Source organism: Lingula anatina, chromosome 10 (assembly GCF_051362555.1).
Source record: "Lingula anatina isolate TDL-2025a chromosome 10, LinAna3.0, whole genome shotgun sequence".
Lineage (NCBI taxonomy): Eukaryota > Metazoa > Brachiopoda > Lingulata > Lingulida > Lingulidae > Lingula > Lingula anatina.
In genome coordinates this window covers 19,755,303-19,773,065 of record NC_141776.1, presented here as the reverse complement: position 1 = coordinate 19,773,065, position 17,763 = coordinate 19,755,303, and the positions used below count along the sequence as shown (strand labels likewise).

General features: G+C 37.9%; 2 protein-coding genes across 4 annotated transcripts; one reads left to right on the top strand and one right to left on the bottom strand.

The window, feature by feature from the left end:
* Positions 1-41: 41 nt before the first annotated feature.
* Positions 42-5,832, bottom strand: LOC106161447 (uncharacterized). Its single transcript, XM_013538404.3, has 3 exons — positions 3,797-5,832; positions 3,362-3,494; positions 42-552 (listed from the first exon to the last, which is right to left on the bottom strand). Exons 1-3 carry the CDS (start codon positions 5,745-5,747, stop codon positions 537-539), a joined length of 2,100 nt encoding a protein of 699 aa, XP_013393858.2. The 5' UTR covers positions 5,748-5,832; the 3' UTR covers positions 42-536.
* Positions 5,833-6,109: 277 nt separating this feature from the next.
* Positions 6,110-17,492, top strand: LOC106161418 (uncharacterized). 3 transcript variants are annotated; one of them, XM_086997243.1, is made up of 8 exons: positions 6,110-6,183; positions 11,857-11,999; positions 13,031-13,184; positions 13,684-13,857; positions 14,199-14,296; positions 14,871-15,055; positions 16,155-16,294; positions 16,481-17,492. In XM_086997243.1, exons 1-8 carry the CDS (start codon positions 6,172-6,174, stop codon positions 16,574-16,576), a joined length of 1,002 nt encoding a protein of 333 aa, XP_086853369.1. In that variant the 5' UTR covers positions 6,110-6,171; the 3' UTR covers positions 16,577-17,492. The 3 variants fall into 3 exon arrangements, with proteins under 3 accessions (XP_086853369.1, XP_023931532.2, XP_013393821.2); XM_024075764.2 differs by lacking the exon at positions 6,110-6,183 and adding an exon at positions 9,340-9,438; XM_013538367.2 differs by lacking the exon at positions 6,110-6,183 and adding an exon at positions 10,296-10,703 and having other exon boundaries at positions 16,481-17,491.
* Positions 17,493-17,763: the final 271 nt, after the last annotated feature.

Here is a 17,763-nt window from a genome sequence, read left to right as displayed (position 1 = left end):
AGTGATTGAAAAATTTGTTACGTAACGAAATAATAATAATGTAGATGTCATGTATAGCATTTTTATTATATATTTCAAATATCTAAGCTACAATTTTCTTTAACTTTAATGTTACAATTGTCACAATTAAAAAAATACAACAGGCTGTACAATGGTAATTAAACATGTTTCAAATTACGCAAGTGGAACAAATGTCTTCAGTAATATACAAAAGGAGTTGCAAGTTCTATATTCTGTTTAACTAAATTGAGCAGAATGACAGATTAAGTGTACATTATTGTCCCAGTCACTGGTGTTTGTGACTTTTAGTCAAATTTTACCAAGCAGATTTGAAGCGTAATACAATGCCTTGCCTAGTGTTATTCTGTCCCAGCAAAAGGCACACACATCCACAGAATTGTATCATTTGATGAAGTCCTAATGGTAACAGCACATCACTACAGAGAGTTTGGTTTCAGATTAACATTCAACAGTCAATGTTAGCAGAGAGTTGCCCAATCCTCTTCAATCCTGTCATGAAACACTCCAAAAGTCTCCTAATTATCTGGTAACCTTTAAAAAAAGTAATAAAACAATATCAATATTTTAGAGCAAAACTGTACAGCTTCAAAGCATACCACATGCTAAATCTCCACATATGACTTTTAGGTCAGACATCTTAAGTAACTTTTCTCATAACTCTTTCAGCTTGGGGAATGTTAAACCTTTATATTTTCAAAATATGCTGAAACAAGGCAGCAAAACTCAAACTTATAGATATAAAGCAGAAAAAAAAAATGTCCATTTTCAACGCTTTTTTTACATAATACAAAATAACCAATTTACTACCATTTTATATGATCAACTCACATATTTGTCAAGATATCAATGGAAATTTCAGTAGAACAATTTTAATGTCTAATTTGCTCCATTCTGAGAATATGAACATAGTGAAGGATTGAATCTGACAAACTGCAATGATATGAGTTTATTTCCATTTTTGACTCTTTTTTATGCAATGCATGATAACAGATTAACCACCAGTTTTATATAATGAAAAAACAAAATTGTTAAGATGCAGAAAATGTCAAAAGGACAATTTTACATATGCAATGAGTTCAATACTGAGACTGTAAACAAACCTAAGAAATGACACTGAGGAAACACCACTCATATAATTATACAAAAAAAAAAAAAAAAAGGATAATATCATCCAAACTAGACCAATTGAGATAATTTTCAAACTTGACCTGAACATTAGTCATATGAATCAGTCTTGTAAGGTTTAAAGCAAAATATGACAAAGTTTTCATGTTATTTGTATAATGATAAAAAAGGGCATAACTTTTGGAAAATGGTCAGATCAAGCTGATTGCGAACACACATTTTCATAAGATCTGTTAATTTGAAGACAAAAAGAAAAACAGTTTGCAGTTTATTTGTATCACGGTGGATAAAATGATTTTAAAAAAACAAAAAAAAACAAAAAAATTTAGAAAAATTTTAGACCCTGCTTGCGCAACTTTAAGGAAAATGGTTCGATCAGGTCGAATTTCAAACTTGAGCTGCATTTCATTTTTCCACTTGTAATGTTATCACTGAAAGTGCACGGTAATGAAGGCAACGACAAACACAGGTGCTGACTATATATACATGTACTGATTGTGTCCGTATATAAAAAGCAGGAAAAAAAACCTGCATAACTTTTGGAGAAATGGTCTAATCAAGAGTTTATTATATGTATTGCATATAAGCTGGAAAAAAAAAAAAAAAAAAAAGAGCATAACTTTCAGAAAAATGGCCCAATCAAGCTGATTTTCGAACTGGACCTGCACTATATGAATATTCATCATTCTGTAAGTTTGAAGGCAGCTGGACAAACAGTTTTCATCTTATGATGTTATCATTGAAAGTGCATGACAATTATGTTGGCGATGTCAGACACAAGTGATGAGGTATACAATGTTAAAGGGATAATAACTCTTCGTTTCGGCCAAAAAAAAAGAATTTTCCTGGAGTAAACAACAATTTTCCCATACTTACCAATGGTTAATGAATCCATTTTTACATTCAAAGTTAGTCCCTGGTTTTTTTCTAAAATGTTTGGAAATCACTGGAGGTCACATGGTATAAAGACAAGCTCAGATATCAGAATAATAGCTATAACTGCTGTTTTTCTGGTAAAACAGCATATATTATATTTCTTTGAGTTATTCACAATGTTTTTATTGTGAAATATAGATCTCATGCGAAGAGTTATTATCTCTTTAAGCACTAGCCCGAGGCAATTGCCCACCTAAAGTGGCATCAGCTTAGTAAACAATTTTTAATTTTCTAAAACACTAACCCAAATAGGCTAGCTGTAGTAATTTTGAGCTTATTTTACCTCTCAGCAAAATGTTCAAAATATCAACTGCCAATCTTCTTCTTCCCGACTCTTATTTGATGTACCCAGCTTGTATTTAGCCTCTCAGTTGAATAAAACCCTTCCAAAGCCAACCCACTTTTAATCAACCTGATTGACTTTGTTATTGATCACCTGATAAGGTTTAAAGATAGTTTGATACCACAACTCTTTACAACATTTGCTTAAACTGTTTACATTATTATTATAAATCAGGCTAGTGTTTTTTGGTTTGGGCTAGTAAATGTTTAGACCCTGCTTACCCAAAGGGCTAGCAGTCTAAAAGTTTTTGGCACAGACTATAAAAAACCAGGGGGTTCAAGTTGAGATTATATGTGACCTAAATCTAAGAGATGGGGACACGGGTCTTTGCGGTCTAGAAGAAGCAGTAACGGTGACTTGTATCCGGCGCCAGAACATGGAGCCGCAGGAGCCAAAGGAGCCGTACGAAAAGGGTTGGGACAAAAAGCATGAGTACTGCCAGCGTACACGCTGGTGGTACTAATTAATCATCAAGTCATAAATTTTCTTTTGTATTCAGGTGTCTAGTGGTATAAGGTTTCAGAAATTTAAAATTTTGTAAGTAGGAATGTTCTGAAATTTTAAGTTTGTATTCCAAATACATGCACTAAGTGCAAAAATTAGTGACTGTTTTGAAAATAGTTTTTAGTCTTATAAAGTGAACTAAGTCAACTCAATTTATATATTTTTGGGTAAATAGCTTGCAATACTAGATCTCAAAACAAAGATGACTTTGCAATGAATGCAGTGTATGCTTTGCCCAAAAAAATCCCCTTTATATGCAAATTAGGTAGGACCCTGCCTCAAAAAAAAAAAAAAAAAAAAAAACATATATATATATATATATATATATATATATATATTAAAGATATTAAAAAGAACAAGATTCTATAACAAAATGTTACCTTTTAAAAACCACAGTATTTTTATTCATCAATTATAATGCTACTTCCTCACCTTATATCAGGGATTTCTTTCAATATATCCCTCATACATTTGTGTAACTTCTCCTTTATCGGAACTTTAGTAACCAGTACAACCTTTTGGTATCCTGCACGTCCTAGGAAGTGTAGCTTTGCTTTGAAGTCACCTGATGAAGAGAAAAAATACAAATCAATGTAAACATTAATCATAAATTGAGGCCTTACTGTTAGAAAACGCATGCCTTAATGTAATGAAAAATTAACATAAACTTGGGAAATCTATTCAAATCTTAATCACTTTGACCTTACATATAATACATTCAAATTAAGATGGCCTCTAATACCGTCATCCCATTGAAGTATGTGAGAACACCTAAAAAATAATAATAAAAAAATAAATTAATAAAATCTATTTCTGAACCCGACCAGTAGATGTTATCTTAAGCAGGACAACAACATTTTAACTCACCAGTGTATGCTGGCTTGTTGATAAAGAGATGTTTATATTGTGAAGGCAATACTAGTACTGCTATTTTTCTCCAACCTTCAGGCAGGGCAGACAAGTTTTCCACTTTGAGGAATCCATTTTCATCAAAAACCCTGGGCACCAGCTCCATGTCTACAGGCTCATTCACTTCATTCAAACAGCACTCCACAATAGGAAGATATATGGGAAGTACTGGCATGATTCTTGCCATGTGGGAACCACCAAGATTAATCTGCACAGCTGCTAAAACAGCCTTCACTGAGGACAGCTGGCAATCTGTTTTCAATTTCTCTGCACAGTCTTGAACACCATGTACCTTGTAGAGGCTGGGTGGAATCTTCTTAACATATCTGTCAATTTGTTCTATTTCTAACCTTCCACACAACTCTAGAATGATTTTAATCCTTCCTGGGCTCAGCTCACTTAAGAACTCTTCCTTCATCAGATCAGACTCAAAAAAACAATCTAGTATTTCACTGAAGACTTCAAGATAGCCATGACGGCATATCAAATCATGAGCAATGGAAAGTAATTGGAAAGGGGAGGCATTTTTCCCTTGGCTTTGTATTAAATCTCTCACTGTTTCTACAAGAGTAATATTTGGATTACAATCCATTATTCGGTAAGCGGTAACTAATTTATAAACATTGTTGTTATTGCCGTCTTGTTCATCAGCCACATAGTTCTTTAAAACTTTCAAAATCATTTCATGATCACAATACAGCACTAAACTAAATTTCCATGTAATTTCAATTTGGTGCATCAATGACAACAAAGATGCCTGCTTCTTAAATACTTCTGCAAGTTCTGTAACATATTGTATGTACATGAAATCTTTATTCAACTCCTGCTTTTGAGCTAAATCCAACATGTTTTTAATGCACAAATATGCATTGTTGTCTTTTCCAACTTCTTCACAAAGTGTTGCCTTTTGGAGAATCTTTAACATCTTCCATAAAATGTCAGAAGGCACCAAATAATCAACACTGTGACAGACACTGACATAACTGTCCACTTCTTTTGGCTCTAAATCCATGTCAAAATACCACGTTTCCAAATTCTGTAAAAATAATCCAACATCGTTTTCATCCGCCCATCTTCCACCCAGTGCATTAGAATAGTATGTTACACTGGACAGAACATGAAGGAGCTGGTAAATATTTTTGCGTCCAGGTTCCTCCCACCCAAGCTTTGCCTCTCTCATGTGCTTTAAGAAAATTCGGATCTGGTCCTCGAAGTATTTCTGCCTGTGTATTGCAGACAAACGAAACCACCCGTGGCAGGCTTGTATCTTAGACTTAACAGGCCATTCGGACCATACCTGTGACATGTGTCTCTCCAGTTCCTTACTAAACCGAAGAACTTCTGGAGATTGATGAATTCTGGCCCCAACTAACAACAATCTGCGTAACTGACTCGAGGAACTTCCCTCCATCAAACCTTTGTTGAGGATGATTTGCAGGGCTGATGATATCCTGTCATCTTGTGGAAGATGAGTTTCTTGAGATTTAGGTGAATCCTTCAAAAGACTACCGACAGCAAATATGTACAGTATCTCTCCGTCAAGGTCACTATCGGCCTTACTGGCTCTGTTCTCGTAATCACTGATAATCTCCGCTTTGCTCCTTCCATCTTGCGTTATGTTCCACTCCGCTTTACTTTCAAAATTCATTTGGCTCTCTCTGATGATTCTGTTATAAACATGTTTCGTGATGGCCATTGTAGAGTATGACTGGTTAATTCCGCCGACATGTCTCCCCAACGACCAACCCCACGTCTTCCGAGGACTTCGGAGTTGTGAAACGGCGCATGTAAACCGCAGCGGTACATGACATCGTGACGGCAGTGGTGCAAGACACTGAGCTACTCTACCTACAAAATCGTGTCTACTACAGCTTCGGTAGACATATCCCAGTGCCGAAGAAAACATCATTACATGTTATATAATGGTCAAAATACCGAGCCTACTGCTGAACATGTCCGCCAGAACCACGAGGCGGTTGAGACAGGTTCGCTATTGGAGAAACGGCAGGACAGCTTACAAAATGGCGGAATACGGCATCTCAGGCCACTAGAAAAAAATGTGGGGGGAAAAAGGCATCTCAGGTCACAAAAAAAAAAAAAAAAAAAACAAGAAGAAGAAAGAAAAAAAATGAACCACAGTGATTATGTATTCTAGGCGAGAATAAGCGAATGTTTTTCGTATCTTTTAATAAGTAGAGTTTTATTTAAACATCTGATAAAATTTTATTAAAATAATGATAATTCTGAATACTTTCTGAATTTCTCGTACCCTTTACCCCGTCCACCAGGAATAATAAGTGCCCGGATGTAAATACAGGTGATCTGATCTACACATGAGCACATCGGTGAGAAGAAATCTTCTGTTTTTTTTAAATATAAGTACGTAAACCCGGCGTACTATAGCCAACCTAAGGGATGACAAGCAATTAGGGTGTTGTGGCGGCAAGTGTAGTACTGCCTGTACAGCTGTAATGCAACAGTAGATGGCAACAAGAACATTGTCCGAAATTTGCAGAAAGAAGTCGCTACCTTGAAGTTTCAAATTCCACAAATGGGAGGGAGCCTCGTGCTCAGATCAATTCAATTATAGGGGCTGATCCAGGATTACTTGAAGAGGTGGTCCGCGGATGGGAAGGCGCCCCCCCCCCCCCCCCTCTTGGCACGGGGTTCGGGGCCTGCTGAAGGTATTATGGTATTTTAGAGGGCCAACGGTGCCATTTGGTACTCTTTAGAACTATGATTCAGATAGTCAAAATTCTGATTTCAGGAGGGGACCATGGATGTGATTTTTTTATTCAGAAATCGAACGAGGGGGGAGGCAGGACCCCCTCCCCCCTCCCCCTCCCCCCCCCCCCCCCCAAATCCGACACTGTACGTAGTTCAGAAAAATCTTTGTTCTGCATTATTGAAGCTAGGGAAGCAATTACCCTTAGCAAAATATCAGGCCTGTTGAAATTTTTTAGCAGATTTGCTGCAAAATTGCTGCAAGCTACAATTTCTTCTTGTAGTTTGCTGCAATGTGGTTGCAAATTAGCAGCAGTAAAAATTTTTCTTACAAACTGGCAATTTTTCTGCAATGTAGCCGCAAACTTTTTATTTTGCTTAGGGATCACTAACATAGATTTAGGACATTCTGCAACACAGTTAGGTTCTAACGAGATTAGAACTGGGATGGCCGGTTTCAAAATCCATAGTATAGTGCTTACCATCTATAGGATTGCTATTTGTGTAGACTTATGTAATTTACTCTTCTGTTTCAGATACCGATCATTGTCAAGTTGGACCAATAAATGCTTAACGACAAATAGTACAGTGTACTTATTTATGAGCGCTATCAGACACTCGATGACATGTTTTTAATTATCTGTATTTGATCATTTATTCAATGCAATTAAATTACTTTCTGTACTCCTATTGATGATGGCACTAACTAGTCCGAGGGTCAAATATGGCTGACCCACTTGAATATTTCCCCTCGGGATATCTATTCAGTATCTACTAAACGGCAAGCTTTGTAGTGGGTTGCCATATTTGAGCCTCGGACTAGTAAGTCCCCTATTCTGAATGGGGCCAATGAATTAGTTTATGCAGGCAGTGGGGAGATAGAGGAGGCTGTTAACTGTCACGCCTTATACGTAATTTACCTGAGAAGTAAAAAAAAAAGACTGGTTACACCGAGATTTTGATTTCGGATCGCTGGATTCAGGTTCCTGAGTGCTGCCCATTACAACATAGAACCTTACACATACTGAAAATGAATAAAATGGAAATCAGCAGGCTTGTCTATAAAGAAATGGTACGTCTTCCAATTTTCAAGAAAAAAAATTGACCTACGTGTAATTACGGAGTTACATTGAAACCCGGTCGTTATTTCAGGTCCTCGGAGCTGAATTGACGATAATGCTTGGTCATCCTGTGTCTAGAATACGTCATTCCGTGTTTATAATACGTCATCCCGTGTCTAAAATACGTCATCCTGTGTCTAGGGATACGTCATCCTGTGTCTAGAATACGTCACCCTGTGTTTAGAATTCGTCATCCTGTGTCTAGAATACGTCACCCTGTGTTTACAATACGTCATCCTGTGTCTTCAATACGTCATCCTGTGTCTAGAATACGTCATCCCGTGTCTAGAATACGTCATCCTGTGTCTAGGGATACGTCATCCTGTGTCTACAATACGTCATCCTGTGTCTAGAATACGTCATCCTGTGTCTAGAATACATCATCCTGTGTCTTCAATACGTCATCCAGTGTTTAGAATACGTCATCCTGTGGTAAATAAAAAGCTAGGGAGTTTTAATTTTAAAGGTGCATTTTACACAAAACAAAAGCAACAAAGGTACATGTATGTCTGATATAACGTATTGCACCCTTTCAAGCGTGCATACGTGAATTTAGTAGTAGGTTCTTTACGTTAACAAACGAACCTTTTCCACAATTTTCTTTTAAGATATTTTTGAGTGCATCTTACTTGCCTCATAACAAACAAATTCGACCTTTGTAATAAATGGTAATAAAATTTTAAGGATCAGTGGATTATAATTCGGACCAATAGATTTTTGGAAACTGGTGGCCCAAATGTCCAGTTAGCTGAAAAGTTTAGGGCACAAAGTGGCGGATCCAGGATTATTTGAAAGGAGGGGGTCCGGAACGACAGGACCCCCCTCCACCTCTACATCCGCCGCTGGACACAGACTGTTAAAGATCATTTTATTTAAAAATTGAAAGTTGTACATTTTACCGAGATTTGAACTGGATTCAGTTGGTTGGTTAGCACGCTGGGCTCTGAATCAAGTCTCCGCACCATATTTGTCTTTTTTTTAACTTATGAACTACATTGCGTGTGAGACCGAGCAGACTTATTAGTCAAGTGCAAGTCGGTGGCAGACGAATTGCCACCGTGTACATCTAATTACAGTGGCGGATTTTTTTTTTGGGGGGGGGAGGTCAGGGGGGTACCCTACGCCGGTGGGGGGGGGGGGGGGGGAGGGTGGCTTTGCATCCGTGGACCCCCCCCTTAAATAATCCTGGATCCGCCCCTGAACTATATATATATATATATATAGGGGACTCAAATATGGCAACCCACTACAAAGCTTGCCGTTTAGTAGATACTGAATAGATATCCCGAGGGGAAATATTCAAGTGGGTCAGCCATATTTGACCCTCGGACTAGTTAGTGCCATCATCTGAATGGGGCCATTGTGAACTACATATACACAAACAATGTAATCACGTTTAAAAGGGCAAAATCGACTAATTTCATGGTACGTTAATATTTTCCTATTTTTGTATGTAAAATGCCTTTTTAAATTTTTTTTTTTATATATATATAATATAGGCCTTCTTATGATACGTGTGACACTACCGGGTTTATTTGACTACACCTTAGTACGTTCACGGATAAGATTTTATTTGTCATACTTAATTAATGTGTCAAGGTTGTGTACACAGTCTACCCATGACCCTGGCCTAGCAACAAAAAAATGCACAACGCTGTTAAACTGACTGTACATAACGCTTGTTATCTTGTTGAAGGCCGGTGTAACAGGAATGGTAATCCTAGGACAGAACTCCACGGTTCAGGTTATAGCTAGGTTAGCCGGTGTAACAGTAATCCAAGTCCACCAGGAACCGATGTCTGTACTTGGAAATAGTAGTCCTACTGCATGGGACTTATAAGTTCCTGGCTCATAATTAGAGCAGTTGGGACTTGTATTACTGGCGGGCTTTTATTCCTGTTACACCTATGACAGTAATGTAAGTCCGGGCATTTGAAAGTCCTATCCTTATGCAATATATAATATAGTTAAACGACACGATTATAAATATATACATAACATTATATATATATATTAATCTAAGAACGGAGATCCTGTGTTTTGTGTAAAGTGATTTTCCCTTCATTCGAAGACCTAAAAAGATCAATGACACGTGTAAAAATATGTGTTTACTACAAGAAAAATGCACAAAATAAAAAAATGAAGAAAAACTATGGGAACCGTGTTGTTTTTGTTACTTCATTAATAGGCCAATGCATATAAACTGCCTCATCGGAAAAATAAAAACATCGTAAAATATTAATATAAGATGAAATAAAGCAAACATTTTTATTATGTCTTTAAATCTAGTATATCACTATATCTGTTTATTCATGTCATTTCTCGGTGTAAACTATATATAGGACATGCATTACTAAAATGTTACGAACACACGTCCTATCAGGACATGCATTACTACAAGTAGGACTTGCATTACTTGGGAGCCTTCGTCCTACGGACATTGAATCCTAGTAAAGTATGTCCTAGGACTACCATTCCTAGCAATGCATGTCCTATAGGACTTGCATTCCCAGGACTTAGTGTCCGGGCGGACTTTCGTTACTAGGACGTGCTCTCCTGCCACACCGGCGTGACAGGAATGATAGTAATAACAGGAATGTCCGGGGTCCCATGTGATAAGTACAGGTTAGGTTAAGTCGGAGTATTGGGGTTTGTATGTGGGACCAATGACATCAATATTGTCACCTGTACAAATTAAGTAATGGGGAACGGACTACAGTGCTCAGCGGACTGCCATTCCTGCCACACCTGTAAACACACGTGGTTATTCACAACCCCTATACCGATGTAACAGTACAATCAACAAACGCTGTTTGGAGTTCAATGATTAGGCCTATATTGATCGCGTCCCAGTTACACATTCAGTCGACCCTGTGTTGTCCGCCGAGTAGGCCTAAACATTAATTACCCTGAACAAAATGGCTAAGGCTCAGATGGAGTACAACTTTTTAGGGAGGTCCGGGGTGAGGGTGTCAAACATCTGTCTTGGAACTATGACGTTTGGGCAGATCAACGTAATGGTATGTATGACTTGCATTGACTTCATCAGCGTCTGGGCTGGGTTACGTCACCACATGCTGGTCTATATGTCTCCCTCCGCAACACTGTCAAAGTTGACACTCCGCTGAAGGTGTGTAGGGCCTTTTCTACACCCGGCGTGACCAGAATGATGGAAGTCCTAGGAATGGAAATCCTGTGTAACATGACAGAGACCCCCTCTCCCCCTCCCCTACGATAAAGAGTCCAATCCCCATTCATTAACTAGTACAGGTCAGCATCGCCCTAGATTTTGACCCACTTAGGTCAGGCTGACCTTAACCGTTATAGCTAAATAGAGGGCGGACTTTCTGTTACAAGGACCCTCAGTTGTGTTACACCGGGGTCCCATATGATGACCACAGGCTTGGGTTAGTGGGAGTAGGGTTAGTATATGGGACAAATGTCACCTGCGTAATTGGAAACTGACTATGTTCCTAGCGGACTACGTACCATTCCTGTCACACAGATAAATGTTCGTTTAAATTAATTTTCAAAGGGTACCACAATTTAAATTATTATTTGAAATTTAAAAAGAAGGTTGAGATATGATGATTGAGAAGGTATAACTTGAATGGAATTTTTCTTACTGCACGGTGATGTTATTTTTACCTCCCCACAAAACATGCAGCGTCTTACTTGAGCTTGTTCTGTAGCTTTATTTGAGTCAACGCCGGACAATAATATGTAAGGTATTCAGTGTAATGTGGCATATATATATTATAGTTGAATAAACATGAAAGCATGCATGTCGTTTATTCATTTATTTAGTCATTTATTTAGTCATTTATTCAATCATTTATTTATTTATTTATTTGAAATTGCTATCAGAGTTACATGGAAAAAACCACACCCTGGGAAAAGTTCAGTGTTCTAACCCGCTATAAGTTCTAACAACAAGATGCCACACAGTATCACATGGTTTGGGTGATGGACCTCTCAAAATTCATAATTTTGGAAATCAAAAGAAAAAAAATAATTAAAAAAAGAAATAATAAAGGTTTATTTATTTTATTTATTTAATTTATTTTGCATCAGACTGCATGATATTGTAAACAAACTAAATATATTTATCTATTAAAACTATTTTCAGTCTACTACTTATTTATTTATCTATTTTTTATTTCACACCAACAGGGAGGTCGTCCCGGCAACCTGGACGAGGAGGCCGCTCACGTCATGATGGACAGATTTGCCGAGCTAGGAGGAAACTTTCTGGACACAGCCGATGTCTACCAGTTTGGGGAGTCGGAGAAAATAGTGGGCAGCTGGCTTCAGAAGTACTTGGAACCTTTTTTTTTTTTTTTTTTTTTTTTTTTTTTGATAAACTTTCAGAGCATTCAGAACAGGTTGATCCGTGCACTAACAGATCCCGGGATCAAATATGGCAGACCCAAAGCAATGCCGATTAATCCCCTGAATGTCCCCCCCCGCCCCCGCATGCGCATGCGTTGTCCCTGCAGGGGCCTCGTAATGAAACCTCGCAGCCGATATTTAATGGCGCGCACGAAGTCGGGGAGACCATTAGGAGAATGAGCGGCTTGCTTTTAAGTGAGGTCGGCCTTATTTAGACGGCGGATTATCTGTTCTGAATGCGCTGACACACCTTAAATTAAGTTAATTAGTGGTCTATATACATGTAAGGGCGTATTCCCATAGATTTTAGATCGATCTATCCCCGTGGGGAGTCTCATTAGGTTACTGTCAGATAATCCGGCTTAAATGTCCGTCCCGCCTACTACAAGCTGTAAGGGGGTAATTAACTTTCATGCCCGCTCGGCTGACAGCTATTTAGCGTGAACCCCCTGGGAGTTAGGTCGATCTAGTTTGGATCGATCTAATCTCTGGGAATGGGGTCTAAAAGAGATGCATGGTCAGCGTGATAAAACACTGGGGTATCTTTGGCTTTTACTAAGGCTCGGGTAAGGGATATTTCAGACACAAATGGCAAAACTAAAGATCAATTTTTACCTTGCAATCTGCAGAAAAATGGGAATGGCACAGGCCACCCGATACCACACTTTTAAAGTAAAATAGGTTGTAATTGCCTTTACACAATTCATGGTTTATCACTTGTATGAAAATGTAGTTTTAGCACTGTGCTGGTATTCTTCATAGGCAAGTAGAACATCGGTAGCTGTCACTATCAACCTTGCGTATTGATTGTATCCATATTTGTCAAGTAGAAACTTTGTACCTATAGTTGCAACTTTTGTGAAATGTGTCTATTGTGTTTCTTTATATACCTGATTAACCCCTTCTTTGTGAAGATGCCCGTTCAATTATCCAAAGACATATTTCTCATTTCCAGACAGGACAGGGAGAAGTTTGTCTTGGCAACCAAGGTGGGTGTACCGATGTCCTTCGATGACCCGAACTCCCTGGGTACCAGCAGAAAACACGTCATGCACGGCGTAGAACAGAGCCTGAAGAGACTGCAGACTGATTATATTGACCTCTATCAGGTACATATACATGCTGGGCCCAGTTTCATCAACACTGGATAGCGCTTTCCTCTGGATAACACTATCCTTTGGATAAAATTATTATCCTCAGGACGGTTGTCCTGTGGGTAAAGTAGGCTAATATTTACAAAATAAAAGACAAATTTTTCTGTTTTTGATGTTGCTAATATATTTGTTTCTGATGTTACTAATATTTTTATTTCTGATGTTGCTATCCAGTGGTTAAAATTGGCTGTTCTCTTTTAGACAACTGCCCATAGGATAACAATAATTCTATACAGTGGGTAGTGTTATCCATAGGATTGCCCTATCCAGTGTTGATAAAAGTGAGCTTTTTATGTCCAGATATATCTGTTACAGGACAAATTATGAATTTGTTAAATTTGTTTTCAGTCTGGTATTAATTATATTTATGTATTTAATTGTTTTATTTATTTCCTGCTCCAACATGTGGCAAAACGTGTGTTCAAAGTTCACAATCCACTTCTAATATTAACAGACACATGTTTGGGACAACGGCACTCCAGTGGAGGAAACGCTGCGTTCTCTCAGTGATCTGGTCCGTGCTGGTAAGGTGCGGTATATCGGCGTCAGTAATGTGGCTGGGTGGCAGCTACAGAAGATAACAGACTTGGTCAAGTATATGGGGCTGGAGAAGGTGGTCAGCTTACAGGTGCGTCTGAGATATATTTCCTATGGGCCAATTTCCTATAGAATCCTATATATATGATCTTATAGGATCCTATAGGACTTTTTCGTAAGGGGTATAAATATGATATGATATAACATAATATGATATAATATAATATGAAATTATATAATATGATTAATTAGCAAGTTTTTCCTGTCATATATATGTGTAATGTTATACATGTAGCAGCTGGATATATTACAATTTACAATCGTACTGAACATTACACAACTTTAAATGTTACAATGCTTAGATTTTAAAATGTATGCGTTTTGCTAGGCCCCGTACTACGTCCCAACTTTTAAATGTGTTCATATTTCCAGCAACAATACAACTTGCTGTGCCGTGAGACGGAATATGAAGTGTTAGACGTGTGTATTAATGAAGGCATCGGGTTCTTACCATGGAGTCCACTGAAGGGGTAAGTTTACATGTATGTCTTTGATGTGTGGGACAAGTGATGGACAAGTGTTGGACAAGTGATGGACAAGTGTTGGACATTCCAAGACTCAGGGCGACAGTTTACTTGGTGGGTGGGTGGAGGCTAAATGGATACCTTTTTCTATTTGCTCAACATTTTTAGACCTAAAATACATTTTACAGAGGATATGAGTCATGGAATTTATGGAGAGGCTAGAAGGGGGTAAAGAGGAGCATGTGCGAGTCCCCTAGCTGTAGTGTACCCTCCCCCCCCCCAGCACCAACAAGGATCTAACAAGGAAGAAGCTTGTTCATTTGCAGGATTGATTATAATCGAACGCGAGTAAATTGAATTATCAATCAGGCCCGTAGCCAGCAATTTCAAAAAAGTGGACCTTTTACCATGAAACCTTCATGTGCCTAGATAAATTTTTACCCAGAGGGGACCTTTTCCCAGCAAAAGGGGGGGGGGGGTCTTTCGAATCCCCCGATCCCCCCTGGCTACGGGCCTGTCAATCGACTGTGAACTTTTTGTAGAATTCCTGATAATTAATGAAGCAATTCCGACCTTTCAGAGGCTGGCTGAGTGGTAAATTTAAGCGTGGTATGGGGGCTGGTGGCGCCTCTAGCAGTAGAATAGGTTGGGTCAGTGAGAAAGCTGGGGAGCGCATCCTGCAGTCGGCGCCATCTTGGGATCAGTTCGATAACGACAAAACCTGGACACTTCTGGAGGCCACGGAGAGAATCGGGAAAGAACATGGTAATAGAGTGACCACACCTCAGTAGTCTATTGCCTGTAGAAATGTGGTGAAATACGATTTTAAACAAAGAAAAAACAAACAAACAAACAAACAAAAAACACCGTGCCTGTCATTTTGTTATAAACTATAAAACTATGAACTATAAAATCAGTTTATTTGTTGCATGAAGGTATCAGAAAGTGTGCAGGACTTAGAGAGTGGGCCGCAACGTACTGGTAAAAATCGTTCAATTTCTTTACACAGGACTAACGATTTTTTGTGCGTTTGAAATAAGAGAGTATTATCATAGGCTTAAGGATGCGGGAGGGAGAGTGGCAGGGACGTAGCTATCTTTTTAACCGACCAAGATATACCAACATGTTGCTTATTAACAAAAAAAAAAGGTTATTGCAACTACTTTTCATTTCATATCCTTATTTTATTAGGTATCCCCCCTCCTCCGCATCGTTAACATATAATGCCTATTTGATGAGCTTTTCCCCAACAAATATTAAACTTCATTTTCATTTTGAGTAAAACCACTACCCAAAAAAGTCACTTATGTATTGAGTCTATTTTAATGAATAAGTTCAACTGTAATCATGATATTTCCCCTGATTTACGTAACAGGTAAGTCTGTGTAACTATGATATTTCCCATATTTATATAACAGGTAAGTCTGTGTAACTATGATATTTCCCATTATTTACCTGTATATAACAGGTAAGTCCGTGTAACTATGATATTTACCATTATTTATATAACAGGTAAGTCTGTGTAACTATGATATTTCCCATTATTTATATAACAGGTAAGTCCGTGTAACTATGATATTTACCATTATTTATATAACAGGTAAGTCCGTGTAGCTATGATATTTCCCATTATTTATATAACAGGTAAGTCCGTGTAACTATGATATTTCCCATTATTTATATAACAGGTAAGTCTGTGTAACTATGATATTTCCCATTATTTATATAACAGGTAAGTCCGTGTAGCTATGATATTTACCATTATTTATATAACAGGTAAGTCCGTGTAACTATGATATTTCCCATTATTTATATAACAGGTAAGTCCGTGTAGCTATGATATTTCCCATTATTTATATAACAGGTAAGTCTGTGGCCCAGGTCGCCATCCGCTGGTTGTTACAGAGGCCCACAGTGTCAGCTGTGATCATTGGAGCCACCAAGATGTCACAAATGGAGGACAATATTGGGGCGGCCGCTGGGTGGGAGCTCACGGATGACCAGGTAAGGGTTATAACACATTATAATACATTATAAAGACCCAACTGACACTGCGGTTTCAAGTACTGCAGTGATTTTAAATCACTCCATGCTCTCTCTCTATCGTTCAATAATGATAACATGGTCACAGTTTCATATTCACTCACTAGTACAGTATTCTCATGGATTTATTTTTTCTGTCATATCTAGATGCAGGAGCTGAATAAACTGTCCATGCCTGTGATACCATACCCGTATGAAATGATCAGAAGAGCTAACAAAATGAGGAAAGAGTCAGAATTCTGAAATGACCAGAGGAGCCACCAAAATGACAAAAGACACAGATATGTGTATCTTAAGTGGAGGGGTACCCACGGAATCACTACAGCAATAATACATGTGCAGGCAGTATAGCGTGCTGATTGTCCATGGATAGGTTCTGTCCACTTCTGTTTGTTGTCACACAGCAATTGTTGGCAATTATTTCTGCTCAGTGGTCTCTCCTCCAAATCCCTGGAATCTCGTTTTGTAGCGCGACACTTTGGGTTATCTGGGACGATTTTCCTTGGCATACCACGGTGTAAACAGCATTCAAGAAAAATTAATAAATGGATTCAATCTTAAAATAGAAATTATTGATCTTTACCATTAAAATTAAAGCACAACATTTGGTGTTACTAAATGATACGTGATTCTTTAAAAAAATAGAATTTTATAATAATTCTATATTGAACAATATCCCACTGTGTATGGACATATACATGCTTACTGGTACAAGTATATATTGTCTCGAAAGATATGCATATGTAGGTTGATTGCAGTTGTTTACTAGTACTATGTCCTATATTTTGTTTTTTTTAAATAAGAAATGGAATGAATGTACTCATTCTCTAATTCATTTGCCCTTCATTCATTCAGCATTACAGGTTTGTTTAAAATAAAGCAGTACTCAATCCACTGATCCTATTTTCACGGGCGTGGTTTACAATTATTGCCAACTTTAACAAGAACAATGGAACATGTCACATGTTTGCTTGGTAAATTTAACATAGACATGTTTGGAGTGTAATGGTGTCTCTCTGCTCCGTTTTTTATCTTTTGTCAAATCTAGCTTCAGTATCAAGCAGTTAACGTAATGACACAACCATCACGGACTGTCAGAGTATAGATATAACAGCGATGAGAAAGATGAGAAATCTTCAGAAAAAGTTGATAATTTGCTTCACTTGTATAATATATATATATATATGTTACTAATTGTTCCTCTGCATCATCTTTTGCTTAATCTCAGTTAATCATATAAATGGTCCCAGATAATTAACTGGGCCAGATACCACACATATTACAACTAAGGCCGTGTTCCCAATATGTGCCCATTTCCATGAATTTCACGTCAGCTTGACATTTAGCTATCTAAAAACTCATCACAATATTGAAAAAAGGTAAACTGTTGAACAACGATAGTGGTTCGCTGCGATTTAGTTGTTAGTTGC

What these genes read in the sequence shown, in the direction of transcription:
- LOC106161447 (XM_013538404.3), bottom strand. Translation starts at nt 5,747, where the DNA reads ATGATGTTTTCTTCGGCACTGGGATATGTCTACCGAAGCTGTAGTAGA. An exon ending in CAACAAGCCAGCATACACTG is followed by an intron (nt 3,495 to 3,796) that starts GTGAGTTAAAAT and finishes TCTCTTCATCAG; the next exon opens with GTGACTTCAAAGCAAAGCTA.
- LOC106161418 (XM_013538367.2), top strand. Translation starts at nt 10,602, where the DNA reads ATGGCTAAGGCTCAGATGGAGTACAACTTTTTAGGGAGGTCCGGGGTG. An exon ending in GTGGGCAGCTGGCTTCAGAA is followed by an intron (nt 12,000 to 13,030) that starts GTACTTGGAACC and finishes TCTCATTTCCAG; the next exon opens with ACAGGACAGGGAGAAGTTTG. An exon ending in AGAAGGTGGTCAGCTTACAG is followed by an intron (nt 13,858 to 14,198) that starts GTGCGTCTGAGA and finishes TCATATTTCCAG; the next exon opens with CAACAATACAACTTGCTGTG.